General features: G+C 36.7%; 1 protein-coding gene and 1 long non-coding RNA gene across 2 annotated transcripts in view; one reads left to right on the forward strand and one right to left on the reverse strand.

Moving 5' to 3' along the window:
- LOC106882137 (neuronal acetylcholine receptor subunit alpha-7) overlaps window positions 1–17801 on the forward strand; it is a 608484-nt gene that overhangs the window by 542132 nt on the left and 48551 nt on the right. Inside the window, exon 7 of the mRNA XM_052970401.2 lies at window positions 3341–3450. Coding sequence (XP_052826361.1) covers window positions 3341–3450 — 110 coding nt within the window. The remainder of the gene's footprint in view (window positions 1–3340; window positions 3451–17801) is intronic.
- Window positions 3141–7980, reverse strand: LOC149133976 (uncharacterized). The gene is made up of 2 exons (XR_016243024.1): window positions 7065–7980; window positions 3141–3806 (listed from the first exon to the last, which is right to left on the reverse strand). It is a non-coding gene; the product is annotated as an uncharacterized LOC149133976 (long non-coding RNA).

The raw sequence follows: 17801 nt of genomic DNA on the forward strand, positions 1-17801 counted from the left end.
CAGCTATATTTTGTGACACGAGAAGAGAGAGAAAATGAAAATAAACACACACACACACACAGTCATGCAAATTATGTAGTAGAAAGAGAAAGATACTCGGGGAGTCGGAGATTGAGTAAGAGCATAACGGGTGGTAGTGACTAATTTAAGGAAAGGGGGGGGGGAAATACGAAATAAATCATAACCAAGAGGCACTTTAACAATTTTATTTTCCTGTTGTTTTTATATCTAATTTGTTAATTAACCTTGAGACTCATTATTCAATATTTGAAACACGCAGAAACTACAAAATAAAATAAAAAATCAATAACAACATAAATATTGAAATATAGTAAAAATTTATAATAAAAAGAAGCGAAAATTATAATTAAAGATAACGATAGTAAAAGCTACGATGTATCGATGAAGGAAACATCTTTTAATATCGTTCATTGATAAATTTGTTAGTATTGATGATGAATATGTACGGTTATCTCACAGCATCCAGTAAACCTAGGTCTTTAGGAAAGACCTTGTTCTATGCTCCCTTGAACGTGGTGGGGAAATACTGTTATCGTAACAGATAATATGTTAATGCTGATGCGTTGGCAGCCATGTTGTATTTCTTGTTTTGCTTTGTTTCATTGTGATAACCACTAACCTACCTTTCAGATAAGTGGTTTCATTCATGTCGTTATTCTTAGAGGTGGTGGTGGTGGTCATGGACCTGGTGATGTAGGTGGGGGGATATTGATACTGTTGTTGATATTCTTTTCTCCTCCTGGGTGATGATCTCAGTAATATTGGTGTTATAGTTATCGCTGATAGTAGTAGTGGTAGTAGTAGTAGTAGTAGTAGTAGTAGTAGTAGTAGTAGTGGTGGCGATGGGGTGATACCGTGATTGGCAGTAGTAATTATGTTAGTGATGTTAGCGAGTGTTGGCGGTTTGGGGTTTGTTTGGTGGGGTCGGGGTTTGTGATGTTGTTGCTGGTATTTTATAGTGTTCGGATTTAAATGAGATAAAGCTGATAGTTTAAAAATGAAAAAAAAAAAAAGGATTTCTTTATTTGATGTCAGATGTTAAAATGTAATGGGCGTTCGAAAAATATTGTAGAGAGGATGAATGGATGGTTGAATGGATGGATTAAATGGTTTAGTGAGTTTAAATCCAGACGAGGGCAACATCAAACTAAATAGAACATTCGTTTTAACATTGAGAATCATTGATATAAATCTGTTCATATTGATAGTGCTGTGTTGAAATCATATTGCTGCAACAGTTATTGTTTTTGCTGCTGTTTAACCGCAGGTCATTTCCAAGTAAACAGGCTTATGATCAAACGTACTTCATTCGTGAGCATACCGTCTTTTTTTAAATGGGGGGAGGGCTCTTTAAAACTATATTATATTATGCGTCGTTTTTAAGACAGTGTGGTGTGCTTTTGAAGGGCATTTGGTTGCTATGTCTAGCAAAAAGGACCACTCACTACAGGCGCGTGAACAGAGTTGCTAGCCCTACTGCAAACGTATAAAGGGTGCATTGGGCACCATGCGCCATGTGCCATGCGCCATGTGCCATGCGCCATGTGCCATGCGCCATGTGCCATGCGCCATGTGCCATGCGCCATGTCGAAAACGGGAAGGAATATGGGACGGTGTTATTGCCATGGTGTTCTCTTTGTGTTCTTATATTGTTGCGATGACTATTTATCACTGGCGTCACCAAGATTACACACAACGCCTTCTAATTGATGATTTTGAAAGAAAATGAGATATATGCAATTTTGGGACCAGTCTACTAGTAAAACCAGTCTACTACAAGAAATGGGGATTCAAATTGGTGGGGACAGATGCTTTTCAAACTTGATAAATCTGCAGATCTTCATCCTATTTTATTTGAGAGATTAGGCTACTATAAGAATTGTGGTGAACGGTAGGGGCCCAAATGCTACATATGCAGTAACATCAAACACCAAAGCTTTATTCTCTCAAGAGAATGAAAACGTTTGATTGCTAACACCCCAATCACAATAACAGCAATGGTATCGACATCGTTATCAACACCTAGAGTGTCGTCAGAAAGTGACGGCCCTGCGTCTGCTAGCAATGCAGTCATTGGCCGTTTGTCAGATGGATATTTTCACAGCTCGTCTCTTTGACGGAGCTACAATCCTGGATCAAGCAAAGACTACAACACGATACTCTGCCTCTGGGATGACGTCAAGCGTTCAGAGCCCTCTGACAGTTGCGCAATGCGTTCGATGGAAGTAATCCATTGGTATTCTATATACGGCTAGCGGGTGGGCAAAAGCGACGACGTTGTCGGAGAGATTCGAGGTGTCGATTGACTGCCTGGTCTGTTCCGGAATATTGATTTGAAATTTTTGAACAAGATTAGTAATTTCGGAGGAGTGAGTAATTTGATTACATCGACCCCAGTGATCAACTGGTACTTATTTCATTGTAGGATAAAGGAGGAAGATAGGGAGAGGCCACGTGCCCTAGTGGTCAGGATATAAGGCTTAGCGCAATTTCGTCCGTCTTTACGTTCTGAGTTCAAATTCTGCCGAGGTCAACTTTACCTTTCAGCCTTTCGGGGTCGATAAAATAAGTACCAGTTGATCACTCACTCCTCCGAAATTACTAATCTTGTGCAAAAATTTCAAATCAGTATTACTTCGTTGTACTCTATCTTAATACTGGTTTCAAGTTTTGGCAACAAGGCCAGCCACTTCGTGGTGGGGAGGGGGTCGATGTAGTCGACCCCCCCCCCCCATGATCAACTGGTACTTATTTTATCGACCCCGAAAGGATGAAAGGTAAAGTTGACCTCGGCAGAATTTGAACGCCGAATTTAAAGACGGACGAAATGCCGTTAAGCATTTCACCCAGCATGCTAACGATTCTGCCAGCTCGCCGCCATGTACTTTAACATGAATCTGTATTATTCCCACTTCAGTCGTGTCAATCAGAGAGAGATAAACCTGACGCAAAGACCCTACCCTTTCAAAATATATTCCGGATTTCAATGCGGTGTGCTGGTAGAAACGTTTGCACGCCGGGCGAAATGCTTAGCAGTATTTCGTCTGTTTTTACGTTCTGAGTTCAAATTCCGTCGAGGTCAACTTTGCCTTTCATCATTTCGGAGTCGATAAATTAAGTACTAGTTGCGTACTGGGGTCGATCTAATTGACTGGCCCCACTCCCCAAAAATTTCGGGCCTTGTGCCTAGAGTAGAAAATAATAAATTCCAGATTATTTTTTTTCGTCTATATTAAAAAAAAAAATCTTTTTTCTTATTGTTGCTATTTTATTTCACTTGTTTCTTTTTTTTCTTTTTCTTTTTTGCTTTTCACCATAGAAATGGAACGATACAAATTTGGTTTGGAACCCCGAAGACTTTGGAAATATCACGCTTATTCGATTGCCGCCGAAAAAATTATGGAAACCTGATATATTAATGTACAACAGGTAAATAACAGGATTTTATTTACATGTAAAGCTGTTGGCAATTCGTGATCTGTTTCCAGCAAGATTACTCTTGAGAGAAATAAGAAAGAAAATGTAAAATCTGTTAATTATTGTTGTCGTTGTTGTTGCTGTTGTTGTTGGTGGTGATCATGATGATGGTAGTATTAGTAGTGGTGGTGTCAACAATGCGTCGCTTCCGGTTGTATTTCAGCTGTTTTTCAAAGATGCAGGTTCAAGATTTTTCCCTCCGTGTGTTACATAAGTTTTTAATGATTCTGGGGAACTCCACATTTCCGCTGTTATTTTCGCCCTACGGGTCGGAATTTGTGGATTGCTTCCGTAGAATTTGCTCATTTCTGAAAAACAAAATCTAAAAATAGGCATAACCTCAAATTATTCGGCAAAATTCAAGGAAGCGAAATTACCGAATGGAATCACTGTTTTGACTCTGCCTTTTCCATGTTTAAGCAAAACACAATCATCACGACCACCACCACAATCTTCACCGCCATCACCTTCACCACCAGTTCAGACAGAAACAACATCCAAAGTAGCAACAAAAAAACAACTGCACAAAAATAAATGTGAAAATGACAATAGTAATAACGATGAGAACAACAAAATTAAAGTAAAAAACAGACAACTCAGTCTAAATAATCACTTTAAAATTACAGCAAATACGTGGTGCTTCGTCGGTTGCGACGACGTGGGTTCCAGTTGATCTGATCAACGGAACAGCCTGCTCGTGAAATTAACGTGCAAATGGCTGAACATTCCACAGACACGTGTATCCTTAACGTAGTTCTCGGGGAGATTCAGCGTGACACAGCGTGTGACAAGGCTGGCCCTTTGAAATACATGTACAACAGAAACAGGAAGAAAGAGTACAAAAGGGTTCGCCACCACCCACTGCCGCAGCTTTGTGGAGCTTTAGGTATTTTCGGTCAATAAATACTCACAATGCCCGGTCTGAGAATCGAAACCGCAATCTTACGACCGCGAGCCCACTAATACTAACATAATGCTAACTAATACTAACATAATGCTAACTAATACTAACATAATAAAGGAAAGATCAAGACACAACGACCAAAAAACTGTTTAGCAGATTCATCAGCTCTGCGTCAGGTATAAAAAATTAATTTATTGTCTAAAGCAGTGGTTTTCAACCGAGGTCCACACGGACCCTAAGGGTCCATATAAGATTTTGGGGGGTCCACGTAACAAAATAGTAAATTGGGGATCCGCAAACAGTGTTTTAAGGGCTCCAGAAAATATTTTGCTTTAGATGTATGTATTGGTATGTATTGCAAGAAACAGGTAGGTTTCTTTCTCTAACATTTTACATAATTCAACCTACACAAGTTAATGTGTGAAAAACAAAATAGGAATTTTAAAAGAAGTATCTATATAACTGGTTTTCAAACATCGAATGGCGATAGAAGTCCACCAGAATAAAATAGTAATCAAAGAGGTCCATAAATGATTTTTTAAATGGTTGAGAACCCGTGATCTAAAGAATCAAAAATTATCTTTACGAGGTCTGGCCGAAACATAGCTTTAAATATATCAGAATCCATCCAGCAAAAAACCAATCTCAAAACTTGTTTACAAATCTATAGAAGTAAAAAGTCGGAAACTAGAGCAAGCGATACTTCAACAAATAGAAAATTGCTTCCGATTAATCTAAGAAACGAAAGCTTGTGATGCTAGGGGTAAAACACAATATAGTAGAGGTGATATTTCTGATAATAAATGATAGGATAGGATAAAGTCCCTTCCCGAGTCATATAGACTCATGGGGCCGCCGGTTTTCCTATTTCTGTGGCGTATATATTGTCCCCTGGACGAGACGCCAGTCCGTCGCAGGATAACACATTTTTGCCAGCTGAGTGGATTGAAACAACGTGAAATGAAGTGAGTGTTCTGCTCAAGAACACAACGCATCGCCCGGTCCAGGAATCGAAACCACAATCTAACGGTTATGAATCCAATACTAAGCCATGCGCTTTCAAGACAGTAGACGAGGTCAGGAAGCACTCCACAACAACTCTAATGAGTGATGAATAGGTCTTCATACCAATGTACCTTGGTTGCAGGTCAGTAAAAATGAAAATAGTGGACGTAACCCAAAAAAATAAAAAAATCTGTGAAGGACAGCTCCCCTCTTCGACACAGGGGACAAGACTAATATTTTGCTGGTCCAGAAGCTGCGGACACAAAGAGTTACAGGAGATCAGAGATTAAAAACGATCGCGGAAGAAATGATATGTGAAAGATTTAAAACGAGATTTACATACAATGATTGCATGAAAAAATAAGGAACAGAAAAAACAGTAAGGAAAAGAGAGGAAGTGGGGAGACAGAGAGAGATGAAGACAGAGAAGAGATAGAAAAAGAGACAGACGGACAGACAGATGTGTGAAGATAAGAAGAGAGCAATGTGTGGGAAAGAGAGTAAAGATATGAATTATTTAACAGTAAATACACAATCTGTAGGAATTCAATGGAATCAAAACTCAGGAAAAAAAAGCTGTTGGCAAAATAATACTCGGTTCCATTAGAGAATAAGAGTGTTTCTGTTCATTTTTCCTTTTTTTTTTTTAATGACACGCATTATTCAATGAGGATTCTAGAAAGTTCTTTCCCAATGTTTATAGTTAATAAGCTCCAAAAATGAAAAAAAAAATATTAAGAATGAAATACCTTTTTTTTTTTTTTCATTGATTTCACTTCTACATTAAAATCTAATATCGATTAGTTGTCAGACAAAATTAATTGCGCACTATCGGAAGTGACAGCTGTACAAAGTTGTAGGGTTTGCTGTCGCAATAATTCGCTACTATCGAGTTATTTTTTTTAATATTAAAGTTGAAATAAATACCAAAAGACAGGCAAGAGGAATAAAAATAAAACACCATTCGGTTTCTTTTCCAAATTCCTTATGTCAGTTAAACATTCTTCACAGAAGACACATCATACCATGAAGACGCCAAACTTAGAGGAATCTCTTCTCAGAGAAAGATGCTTCACTCATATTTATATGCATGGCTCACAAATGTTTTATACACCTGTCCTTGCTTATCACGGGTGTTTGGTTAAAATAAATCAAGTGAAATGCAAACTCAGGAACCTTTGCCTTCAACCAGTAAGGAAGAAGTAGCACGACAGAAGAATGGAAACAAAAGAGACAGCGAATTTGAGACAGAGAAAATTGTGTCGGACGAAGAGAGTGCTGAAAGATATCAGAGAAAAATACCTACAGGGAGAAATTTAGGAAACCTCGTATAATACGAAAAAAGTGTTGAAATCGAAAAGAAGGTAAGAAAGATAACAAATGTTATCAGAGTAAAATTGGCAAACTCAGAAGTTAAGAATGGCGTGCTATTGGAGGGAGAGAGAAAGAGGGGAGAGATTAGTAGAACTGTTTGGAAAAAAAGAGTTGTAAATATCACCACTACAGTTTAGATACGACGAGTTGCCGCCTGTTGTAATTTTCGACGATCTTATTTAATATTTGTTGTAATTGTGTTTTTAAAAAAAATGGGGGGGGGGATATACATGACTGTAAAGTGAACTGTAATTTAAAAGAACAGTAAAATGAAACTGTTTACTTTGGGTGGGGCGAGTAAGCCATTTCATCCTCATTTTTTATCATAGTCCATTCGATATGAGTTTTATATGTACCCCAATGTCTTGTTTTGTCTGTCCTTGTGGTGTCCACTCTTTATAAAGGCCATGTGCCTAAATAAAAGAAATCCAGCTGGCAGAATCATTAGCACAGAGGTTGGAAAAATGCTTTGTGCTATACGTTTTCGTTCTAAGTTCAAATCCTGCCGAGGTCAACGTTACTTGTCATCCTTTCGGGGTTGATAAGATATATTATCAGTCAAATTTCCAAAATTTGAAACCATTTAAAGATAACGAGCTGGAAGAATGGCAGCTAGAGCGATAGATAAATGCTTTTGTGCTATTTATTCCAGCTCTTTACGTTCTAAGATCGAATCCTGCTGAAGTCGACTTTGCCTGTTATCCTAGGGTTCAAAAATCTCAACCATTGTGCCTATAATAGAATGAATATTATAAAGCCTTTACAACAAAAATATGTAAGGCGAACTAAAACGCTACCCGTTCTTCCAGATACAATCTCTCTTACACAATAAACACTATTCTTATATGGGTGTTCGTTTCTACATATTTGTTTGCGCAGTTTATGATCATAATATCCCGGGTTCACTTCCAGGACAGTGCAGCTCTCGCGTCTTTAAACGTAACACTTTATTTCTCGGAGCTCAAGCCTACTCAACTGTGGTGAACTCTAGTTGTGAGCATCCCTGAGTTTATCCCTCTCTTTCCCCAGCTATTATATCCCGGGTGCTCCGTTGGGTCGAAAGATATATACCCGATCAGATCGGGTGTATATCTGATCGTAACCGAAAAAGTACCTAAAACAAATTAGCGAAAGAATCGCACAGGCTGCCAAGTCATGTTCCCTTGCGAGAGAAAACTTAATATAAAAAAGAATTAATAATAAATTACGTACTTTCATTCATTTTTCGAAACAAGACTTGCCAACAAAATATAAAAACCTATGTTCTTATCCAGCGATGTTGATAATATATAACAATGGGCATTGGTTCTTTTTAAAGGTTATTTCGGTCTCCAATACAGACTTAGAGAAATTTTCATATGAACCATTCATTGTGTTTTTCTAAAGAAATTTCCTGAATTTACTGAATATTTTAATTTGCAATCTGTTTGTGAGATGCAGTGTTTCGTTGTTCTTGTTTTTATGCCTTTGTGGTTATCTTTTCTGAGTATTAAACAATGTTGCAGTTTGTATGCTTTTTATTACTATTGTAATATTTGTGTTTATTTGAATGTGTAATTTATGTGTGCGCCTGGGGTATACACGTAAAAGTTTACGTTCTTTTCATGTATGGTGTGTATAAAATTGAACTGTCTTCTCTGCTTTTGTGTATGTGTGCGTTTTGTGTGTGTATGTACTTGGCTTTGTAGTTGCGTTTTGTGTAAGAATCTGTGTGGTTTGTATTTATTACGTTTTGGTATGTGTTTTGCTAACGGGTATTTGTGTGTGTTTGAGCGTGCGTGAAATGATTTGGCTGTGCGAACAAAATACAATTTTATATTACTTGGGCTCAAACAACCGATGTATAAAACCAACGAGAAGTAATAAATAAATACTTAAATAGATCAGTTTTGGATTTAAAACTATAACCAACATTGTATTTTTAGAACTTTTACGCTTTTAGAATCAAAGAATGATAATATTATATTCACATCTTTTGATCTTTTTATCGGCAGAGGAGGAAAAACGCAATTGGCCAAATCTAAAGGTGATCTGCTTACTGGCTAATGGCTTGTATCGTGGCATCACCAGTACTTCGCTGTGTGTCTGTTAGTGAAAACGTTAAATTTTTAACATTCTAATCTACCTGAATTTAAGTAGGTTTCATAGATAGAATTATATGAATCGCTGCCATAAACAAAAGATGCGCTGTAAAAATGGCGTGAGTTTCAGCAACTTAAAATACTGGAATCAATTCCTACTGTATCAGTACACAAAGTACTCTAGATTCGATGCATGAAAGCAGTGAGTTTAACGTTGGATTTCATAGCACACGCTTAAGGTGGTAAACTAGCAGAATCGTTAGCAAGCAAAACAAAATGCTTTGCGACATTTCTTCCTGCTTTGTTCTAAGTTCAAATTCCGCCGAGGCCCACCTTGATTTTCGTCCCTTCGGGGTCGATAAAATGAGTGTCATTTGAGCGCCGGATTCGATGCATGGCAACTGCCTCAACCGCAATATCAGGCTTTGTGGCTATGGCAGTGAAGATTATGTAGCTGACGCTACAAGTGCAAAAGGAAAAAAAAAACAAAGAAAAGACACATTTTTTTTTTACTAGATTGGTTCCACAGTAGCTTGGTGTGAAGTTAAGATGGTATTCGTGCCAATATCTCCTCATCTAAGGCGGCGAGCTGGCAGAAACGTTAGCATGCCGGGCGAAATGCTTAGCGGTATTTCGTCTACCGTTACGTTCTGAGTTCAAATTCCGCCGAGGTCGACTTTGCCTTTCATCCTTTCGGGGTCGATAAATTAAGTATCAGTTACGAACTGGGGGTCGATGTAATTGACTTAATCCCTTTGTCTGTCCTTGTTTGTCCCCTCTATGTTTAGCCCCATGTGGGCAGTAAAGAAATAAGAAACGTTAGCATGCCGAGCGAAATGCTTAGCAGTGTGTGTGTGTGTGTGTGTGTGTGTGAATGTCCTTGCGTCTGTATTTGCACTTGTTCCACTGCTAGAAACCGGTATTAGGTTGTTTATGTCCCTGTAACTTATCGGTTCGATAAAAAGGGACCGCTAGAATAAGTACCAGACTTTTAAAATAATAACTTCTAGGGTCGATATTTTCGACTAAAACCTATCAAGGTAGTGCCCCGGCATGGCCGCAGTGGTGATTACAACAAATAAGTGATAAAAGATAAAATGTTATATAAACAAGGAAAGTAATAGGACAGAATAAATAAAAGATATCAATGCATATGTGATCATCTTATTTATTTATGAGAAATGGTAACTGGGGAACTTAGAAATTCATGTTTTCGCAATGATATTAACAGTATATTCAATGTCAATGAAAAACAATCGAAGTGATGGAACCAAGTCGCAGACTTTAACCCATGGGATTCCTTTCTCCTTGTCTCCGATATAATCTTTCAGATTTTTGAACCATTAAACAACGAATATTTAATATTTTTTTGTTCATTGATATTATATTTATAACCCGTCAAGTTGTAATATCAGTAGAGGAGAATAAACCTCTTTTATATTGGTATTGATCGCTTCCAAACTACAACTCTCATGGCCTTCAAAGGCAGGCCCTCCATGTTGATAAGTTACCAACTTGCATTTGACAGTTCGAATCGTACTGCAATCAAAGTCCTTGGCCTAGGTTTCTAAACTTAACCGTTCGAGGTGGTTTGTTATCACTGCCATTACATACACCACGGACTGACTTAAGGCCCTCAAAGGCCCTCCCTGTTGATAAGTTACCAACTTGCGCATAGTAGTTCGAATCGGACAGCAATCAAAGTCCTTGGCCTAGGTTTCTAAGCGTAACCTTTTGAGATGGTTCATTATCACTGCCATTACATACAGCACGGACTGACTCAACTTTCACGTCACTTTGACGAATGAGAATTCAGTAAGACATACCTGCGCAGTGTTCTTAGTCGCCACTGGATTTCTGAAGATATTGTGTTGGTGTCGATGCAGGCGTCTTAGTTTGTTGACCCATCTGCATGATGAATATTATTATAGTGAGCGTGTTTTGTATAGAACCTGTCCCCCTTCCCGTCCTTCAAATTGTATTGGTTTCATCCCACCGACCCATCGGCTATCGGGATTAAAGATTTTTATGGAGTTGTTTCCTCTTAGATGAGCAGCTAAGGAGCTGAAGGGTTACATCTGCTCTGGGTCCATTGGAGTATCTCTGACTGTTCATCTTCTGGAGGCGATTCCGTAGCTGGGTGCCTGGCAAATACTACTGCTCCAAGCCAGAGTAGATCTGGCAACAGTAATGGCTAAGAGGTGGTAGCACACTGCTAAGTTACGGGGACCTAAACACACCAGCATCGGTTGTCAAGCGATGTTGGGGGGACAAACACAGACACACAAAGATATAATCACACACTTACATATATATATATATATATATATATATATATACGACGGGCTTCTTTCAGTTTCCGTCTACCAAATCCACTCACAAGGTTTTGGTCGGCCCGAGGTTATAGTAGAAGACACTTGCCCAAGGTGCCACGCAGTGGGACTGAACCCAGAACCATGTGGTTGGGAAGCAAGCTACTTACCACACGGCCACTCCTACGTCTATGATATTGATGATGAAGTGTATGAAAACAGGTTAAGACAAAGAAGGTTGAAGGATTAGGGTGGGAAATTAGTGTCGAATAAAAAAAGTCTCTTGTGTAAATTTGCTGGAAGATTGCAAGTCTTATTTATCATTACCCTCGTCGTCAGTTTCGAAAAACAACGTAAGACGACCAAGAAACTGACTTGTACAAAACAGTTATAAAAAGCGGGCAATAAATGCAGAGTTTAAGTCTATTTAAAATACTAAATTATCAGAAAGGAAACTTTTTTGTGTCGTTATTTTTAAGAAAAAGTAGTTTTAATAGTCTTCGAAAATTTCACCTAAACCTAGGTCTAATGAAAAGTTCACCGTTGAAACAGTTATAGTATTTTCAAAGATTGTGTCTGGAAAATGTCTGTCTCATTTACATTGAATTACCTTTAAATCGTGGCAATAAAAACAACTGGCAATGCGAAATATATTGCAGCTATTTATTTCAATTTCTGCTCTAGTCTTTACCTTATATTGCAAGTGATAAATGGTATTAAATCTTACTGCGATTCCATGAAACAAAAAAAAATCAATATAATTTGCAAAAACAAATAAAGTAACTAAGGTAAAAAACTGAAAAATACAAATCTCAATAAGAAAGCACTGTTTATTAAGTGAGGTATCTTACTGAAGACTGAACCAAATAATTCCGGAGAAATTTTACTGTTGTTTCTGAAATAACCTTTTTTTATGTGTGAGGGTGTTGATAGCACCGAAACAGGAAATAAAATATTCATTTTGCATCGGTAGTAGTTAAGAGCTTCATACGACATCTAGAAGTCACCTCCCTTTGGATTTAATAAGATTTCGGCAGCCGTGTCTGAAATCACATTTTGACTCTCTGATGGAATCATTTTATTTTACAGACAACGCTAATCCTAGTGGCCTAAATATTGGTTTCAAATTTTGGCACGAGACCTGCAATTTCGGGGAGGGGTAAATTGATTGCACCAATTCCATTGCTTCACTGGTACCTATTTTATTGACCTCGAAAGCACGAAATGATAAATCAACCTCGGCAGAATTTTAACTCAGAACGTAAAGACAGAAAATATACTGCTAAGCGTTTTCACCGGTATGCTAACGATACGCTAGCTCACCGCCTTTGTGGCCTAAATTTAGTTATTGGTTAACCGCGTTTACGAAACCAATTACGAATTTGTACGTTCGCTAGCTTTTCCGACATTAAAAAAATATTAATCGTTCTTTTTTACTTTGCTCGCTACTGTGTATATATATATATATATATATATATATATATATATATATATATATATAATCTGCTTTGGAAAATATATATAGATATACTTCGGAGAATACATATATGTGGGGCTGGAGCTGTACATGTGTGTCTATACAAATTTGTCTTTATAAAGTGTATGCACACGTCCATTCAAGTGCTTCTGTAAAAACATCATGAGTCTATATTGTGTGATTATTCAACTTATAATAAGCTTTCCGTTAAAGTAGAGTTGAAGATTAGAATATTTCCTTTCTCCATAGAGCATCGTGTGTATAATGGGTCCTGTATTGTGATGACAGCATCTATTGAAAGTAAATTTCTTCAGTCAGCATCGCGTGCGGAGTCAACTCTATTTAGAAAGCATGTGTAGAATTAGCCTTGTTTTGTGTGTAGGAACGTCTTGTTCAAGGCTGTCACTGATTAGGTATGCCTGTTGATGTGAAGTACTCTAATTGATAGTTCATTTCAGCGAATTATTTCAATCGTAAAGTGAATCAACGCCGCTGTGAGCGCTATATCATCTGTATGATGTGGAAAATATTCCATCAACATTAACTAAATGATATAGGTAACATCTTTAAAATTCATCCAAGGATTGGCCTCCGTGCCATACGTCCGCTACAGAAATCATGTTCGTGTCGTATCACAACACTACGACAGAAGTATTTCACCTCAACTGGCCCTGCTCTCTTCAACATCGTGCCAACCCACATAAAGGAGGAAAGTGATTTCATGGAATCCAAACGGTCCCTAGATGATTACCTCCAACAAATACTAGACAGACCACCCACACCCGAATATGTCACTGAAAATAACAACTCTCTGCTCGAATGGGATATGGTACCCAAGAGCCGACTGTGTATATCTTCCAGGTGGTGGGCCAACTTCGGCTGAAACTTATTTAAGTAATGTAAGTAAAATATTGTGATTATATCGCCAGCACGATTCGAAATTTAGTTCACTCTGTTTTTTAGAGGAGATTCTCTAGAAGCCCATGACAGTTAAAAATACGGGATTCTAACACTGTGGCTTATTAGAATATACAAAAGTTATCCGTTGTCGCGGAACAATTAACATCTACAACATAAGCAAGGAACTAATTGCAACGTAAAAGGTAATCTTTCAAAAGAAATACCTGCAAAAGCAATAAAGTAATTGCTTTGTCATACATGATAGAACAAAACCTAAGACCGATACTGGACTGAAGTACGTTTGCAAGGGTTAATTAAATCTTCCAAAACCTAAATCTGTTATATGTTACATAAGTCTTTTGATTCTAGAAATATGGCTAGACATTCATGTTAAATCTTTGGTTTATTCTAATTATCACTTTTAGGAAACTTCAAAGTCGAGGACGTAATTCTATACAGGTATATGGATAACATGTGATGTGAAACGTTAACCACTAAACCGAGAAGCTGTGTTTCTGTTAACGCATTTGACAGAACTATTCTATAAAATTCAATTAACCCTTTTACTTTGGGCTTGGATCTGAGAAAGAAAATTTGCAACATATTGGAGTGCATCCCTAATTCAATATTCCTGCATTCTGAGTAAAATATCATACCTTGATTATATTACCTACAGGTAACTCAACAATTACAGTTAATTGGGCTTTGATTATCGTTTCGGTTCTTTGAAGTCCTTTTACAACAGTTAACTGAGTGTGATTAACTTTGTCGGTCAGAGAAGCAATATCAAAACGCAAAACGATCAAATCCTATAATTTTATAAATCCATTTTCTTAAACAGGGTATTTAAGAAAAATAATAAACTTCATTATGTTGTTTATGGTGGAAGTTTGTCAGAATCGTGTTAACGAAAGCGTTGTGACCTGTTATAACTCGATATTAACGCTTCCAGTGTGATGTTATGCATGTAAACCTTGATTTTGCTTAGCTCTAGATCAATTTTCATAGAATAAACTCATGGCAAATATGTTGTCCGTCGAAAGTCAAGGTGTTATTCACAACATTGTCGGACCGAGCGATGTGTTGTGTTTTTGAGCAAAACACTTCATTTCACGTTACTCCAAGGCCACTCATCTGTAAAGCAAACCTGCAACGGACTGGAAGAATATTATGATCTCGGTCACTTATACGCCATAGGAACGGGATAACTGAGCCTATGAGTCCTAGGACTCGTATCCAGAACTGATAATGAATCGTAATGAGTCACAGCCACATATCCAGTGCTTCAGACATATCATGTCTCTCTCGAGTTATCAATCATTCTGACTCGAGTTAATTTATCATATGTTGTACAATGCGGCAGTCTGGACACGCCGATTATCTCCCCTATCTAGTTTATTTCTAAATCGCATTCCTTTCTTTTAATGACGGTGTTTGCCACAAAGGACCTAGATAAAACCAACTTGATTGGAGTTTAAAAGTCATTGTTCTATTGCATTTATCATTTGGTATTTGCGGTGGTTTGAGGCAACCCAATACTTTTTAGTCGGTTTGCTCTGCAAAAAAAATATTGTACCCAAGGCCTTTGCTGGCTCCCCTAAACCGGATGGTATCGATACAATTAATGTTGCTTCTCACTGTAGGCTAACTAGTATATTTACAGTTCTACTACTTTTGTATGTATGAGCACGGTAGAGACGAAATAGATTGGAAAAGAAATAGTATACTTAATTGAACATAACTCACACATCCCATCATTTTAGATATTTACTTTAATCAACCATTAAATATAGTATTCAACATATCAAATTACCAAGCTAATTACAGTGATTAATCACTTCTCAATTATATTCACTGCATCGGTTGTTGGTCGTCTGTATGTGTCAATAGGATATGCGAATCAAAACAGATTGATATTTAAGGAGCTTATTGATTCTGCTTGCTTTGTGTGTGTGTGTATATATATATATATATATATATATATATATATATATATATATATAATCAGTTTTCAAGTTTTCTGAGACTGGAATGAGACTGAAATTTTTTACAAGTGCAAGAAAGAGATTCTACAAGTATATTTGTAAAAGATTTGCTCTAGATATCGCATTAATGTTTATTTTCGGATATTGTGCAATTCGGAATTATTTGATTGTATGTTTTATCCGACCTATGCAAGGGTATCAAGATATAAGTAGTGTATCTGCTTTTATGTCTCTTTTAACGTCCAATGAAATGTCCAGTGAGACATCGTCAATGGTTTCGTCATGATCCCATTGCTAAATATTATCATTGAATTTTAAATTGGCTTTAATTCATCATCGGAATTTCGATTAATGATTTTTTTTTCTATACTCTGAAACAAGGATTTTCTCAACACAACACGTAGGAAATATATTTCGCTATTAAACATGCATACAACTCAACTTGATATTGACTTCCCATAAACGTTTTCTTAATAAACATAGTCTACAGACGTCGACATGAGTGATACGACATGTGTATGCTTACGATTTGCACTGGATGTTTAGTCTCTTAACGTCGTATTTGAAACTTACTTCAGATCAATGTTCACAGTTAAATGGAGATTTGGCAGTTGAGATTTCATTTCCATTGGATGGTCGTTGTCTCTGAGTCCGTTATAATGGCATCACTATGATGATCTAACAAAGGGGTTACATAGGATTATAGGCATTAGAGCTTCGTACGAATAGAATAACGTTAATACTCGCCCGCTGTGACATTTTTTAAAAATATGGTAAGATGCTGACGCGAACTAGTTAATCTGCTCTGGTATACATTGCAAGAAGTAGGAGGTTTTGTTGATAAAGATAGGTAGTTATCCAATCGATAAAAGACCCGTGATAAAGTATATAGTTGCATTTTTTTTCATAGACGAGATACAAATAGAAATAAAGAAATAACTTGTTCATCCCAATGGAGTTTCTGTTACATACGAGTAATTTAAAACATCGGGAATCTTGCTTATCTATAACTTATTACTGATAAGTAAAAAGAAAACACTTTAAAATTAGATTTTAGCCTAGAAATCAGTAAGTAAATATATTAATATGTATTAAACTTTTTCGTGAGAACTATTTTGTTTTCTTCAATATTAACCTTGCAAAGATATATATATATATATATATATATATATATATATATATATATATATATATATATATATATATATAATATAATATTTGTGTATGTCTTAAGAGAAATATTCTAGAAGTCATGCAAAAACACAACTGTAGAAAATTTTATTAATATATGCCTAATGAAATATCGTTTACACTTCATTGAAAAACGCAAGCATTATGGTAATGATGCATTATATAAACACATCTGTTATGTCCGTCAAAAATATCAACCAATCTGCATATACCAAATATATATTCAACCTGTGACATTAAACTTCGTTTCATATCTGAAAATATATTCCGTCCCCGAGATTCACTGAAGCATGAAAACTACAGTAGGGTAACCACCTTAATCTTTGTCTCTTGAATGAAAGAGGAAGAAGAAAAAAGGATTAATGCCATCAAAATGTCAACGCTGAATTTAATCCTATAACTTTTTTAAAAAAACTATGTACAGAAGCTGGCCTGCTATACGAATTGAACACCCAACGCTTATGCTACTTTTCATGTAAGTATGATATCGAATCGATATTTGCATATTAACATCAGATCGACATTTCCAACAGAGATTTTGCAAAACAATTCAACAAGCAATTTAATCTGAGAACATAAAAAGAAAAAAAAATTAAAACATCATTTTATGCTTTTCGTTATTTTTTTTTTATATCTAATTATCTAAAAGTTCGCAACCTGGTTCCGTCTAGTAGTAGTAGTTTCAATTCTCCTAAGTTCTTGGATACCATACAGTTCCATGTTTCTCCCGCTTTTATATCGTCCGAAGTATTGCTGCTAATCGAGAAATCAATTGTCCTATTTTATATTTTACCTACATTCTTCTGATTTCGATCCGCAAAGAAATAAAAGTCACATTAATGCTTACACGGTATCCACACTTAGTACAGCACAGTTACAGAAAATACAAGTTTGGCTTCCACTTCAAATACAATTGTTCTTCAAATAGATGTAACCTCTACATCAACTGTTTTCACACCGAGAAAGATGCTGCAAATTCTGGCTACCAGAAATATATTAACTGGAGTCGATCCAGATAGACGTTGAATATATTGTTAATCTAATCTGTTCTGATTTAACATCAGTAGAGTCTGC

Source organism: Octopus bimaculoides, chromosome 9 (assembly GCF_046866305.1).
Source record: "Octopus bimaculoides isolate indiv1 chromosome 9, ASM4686630v1, whole genome shotgun sequence".
Taxonomy (NCBI): Eukaryota; Metazoa; Mollusca; class Cephalopoda; order Octopoda; family Octopodidae; genus Octopus; species Octopus bimaculoides.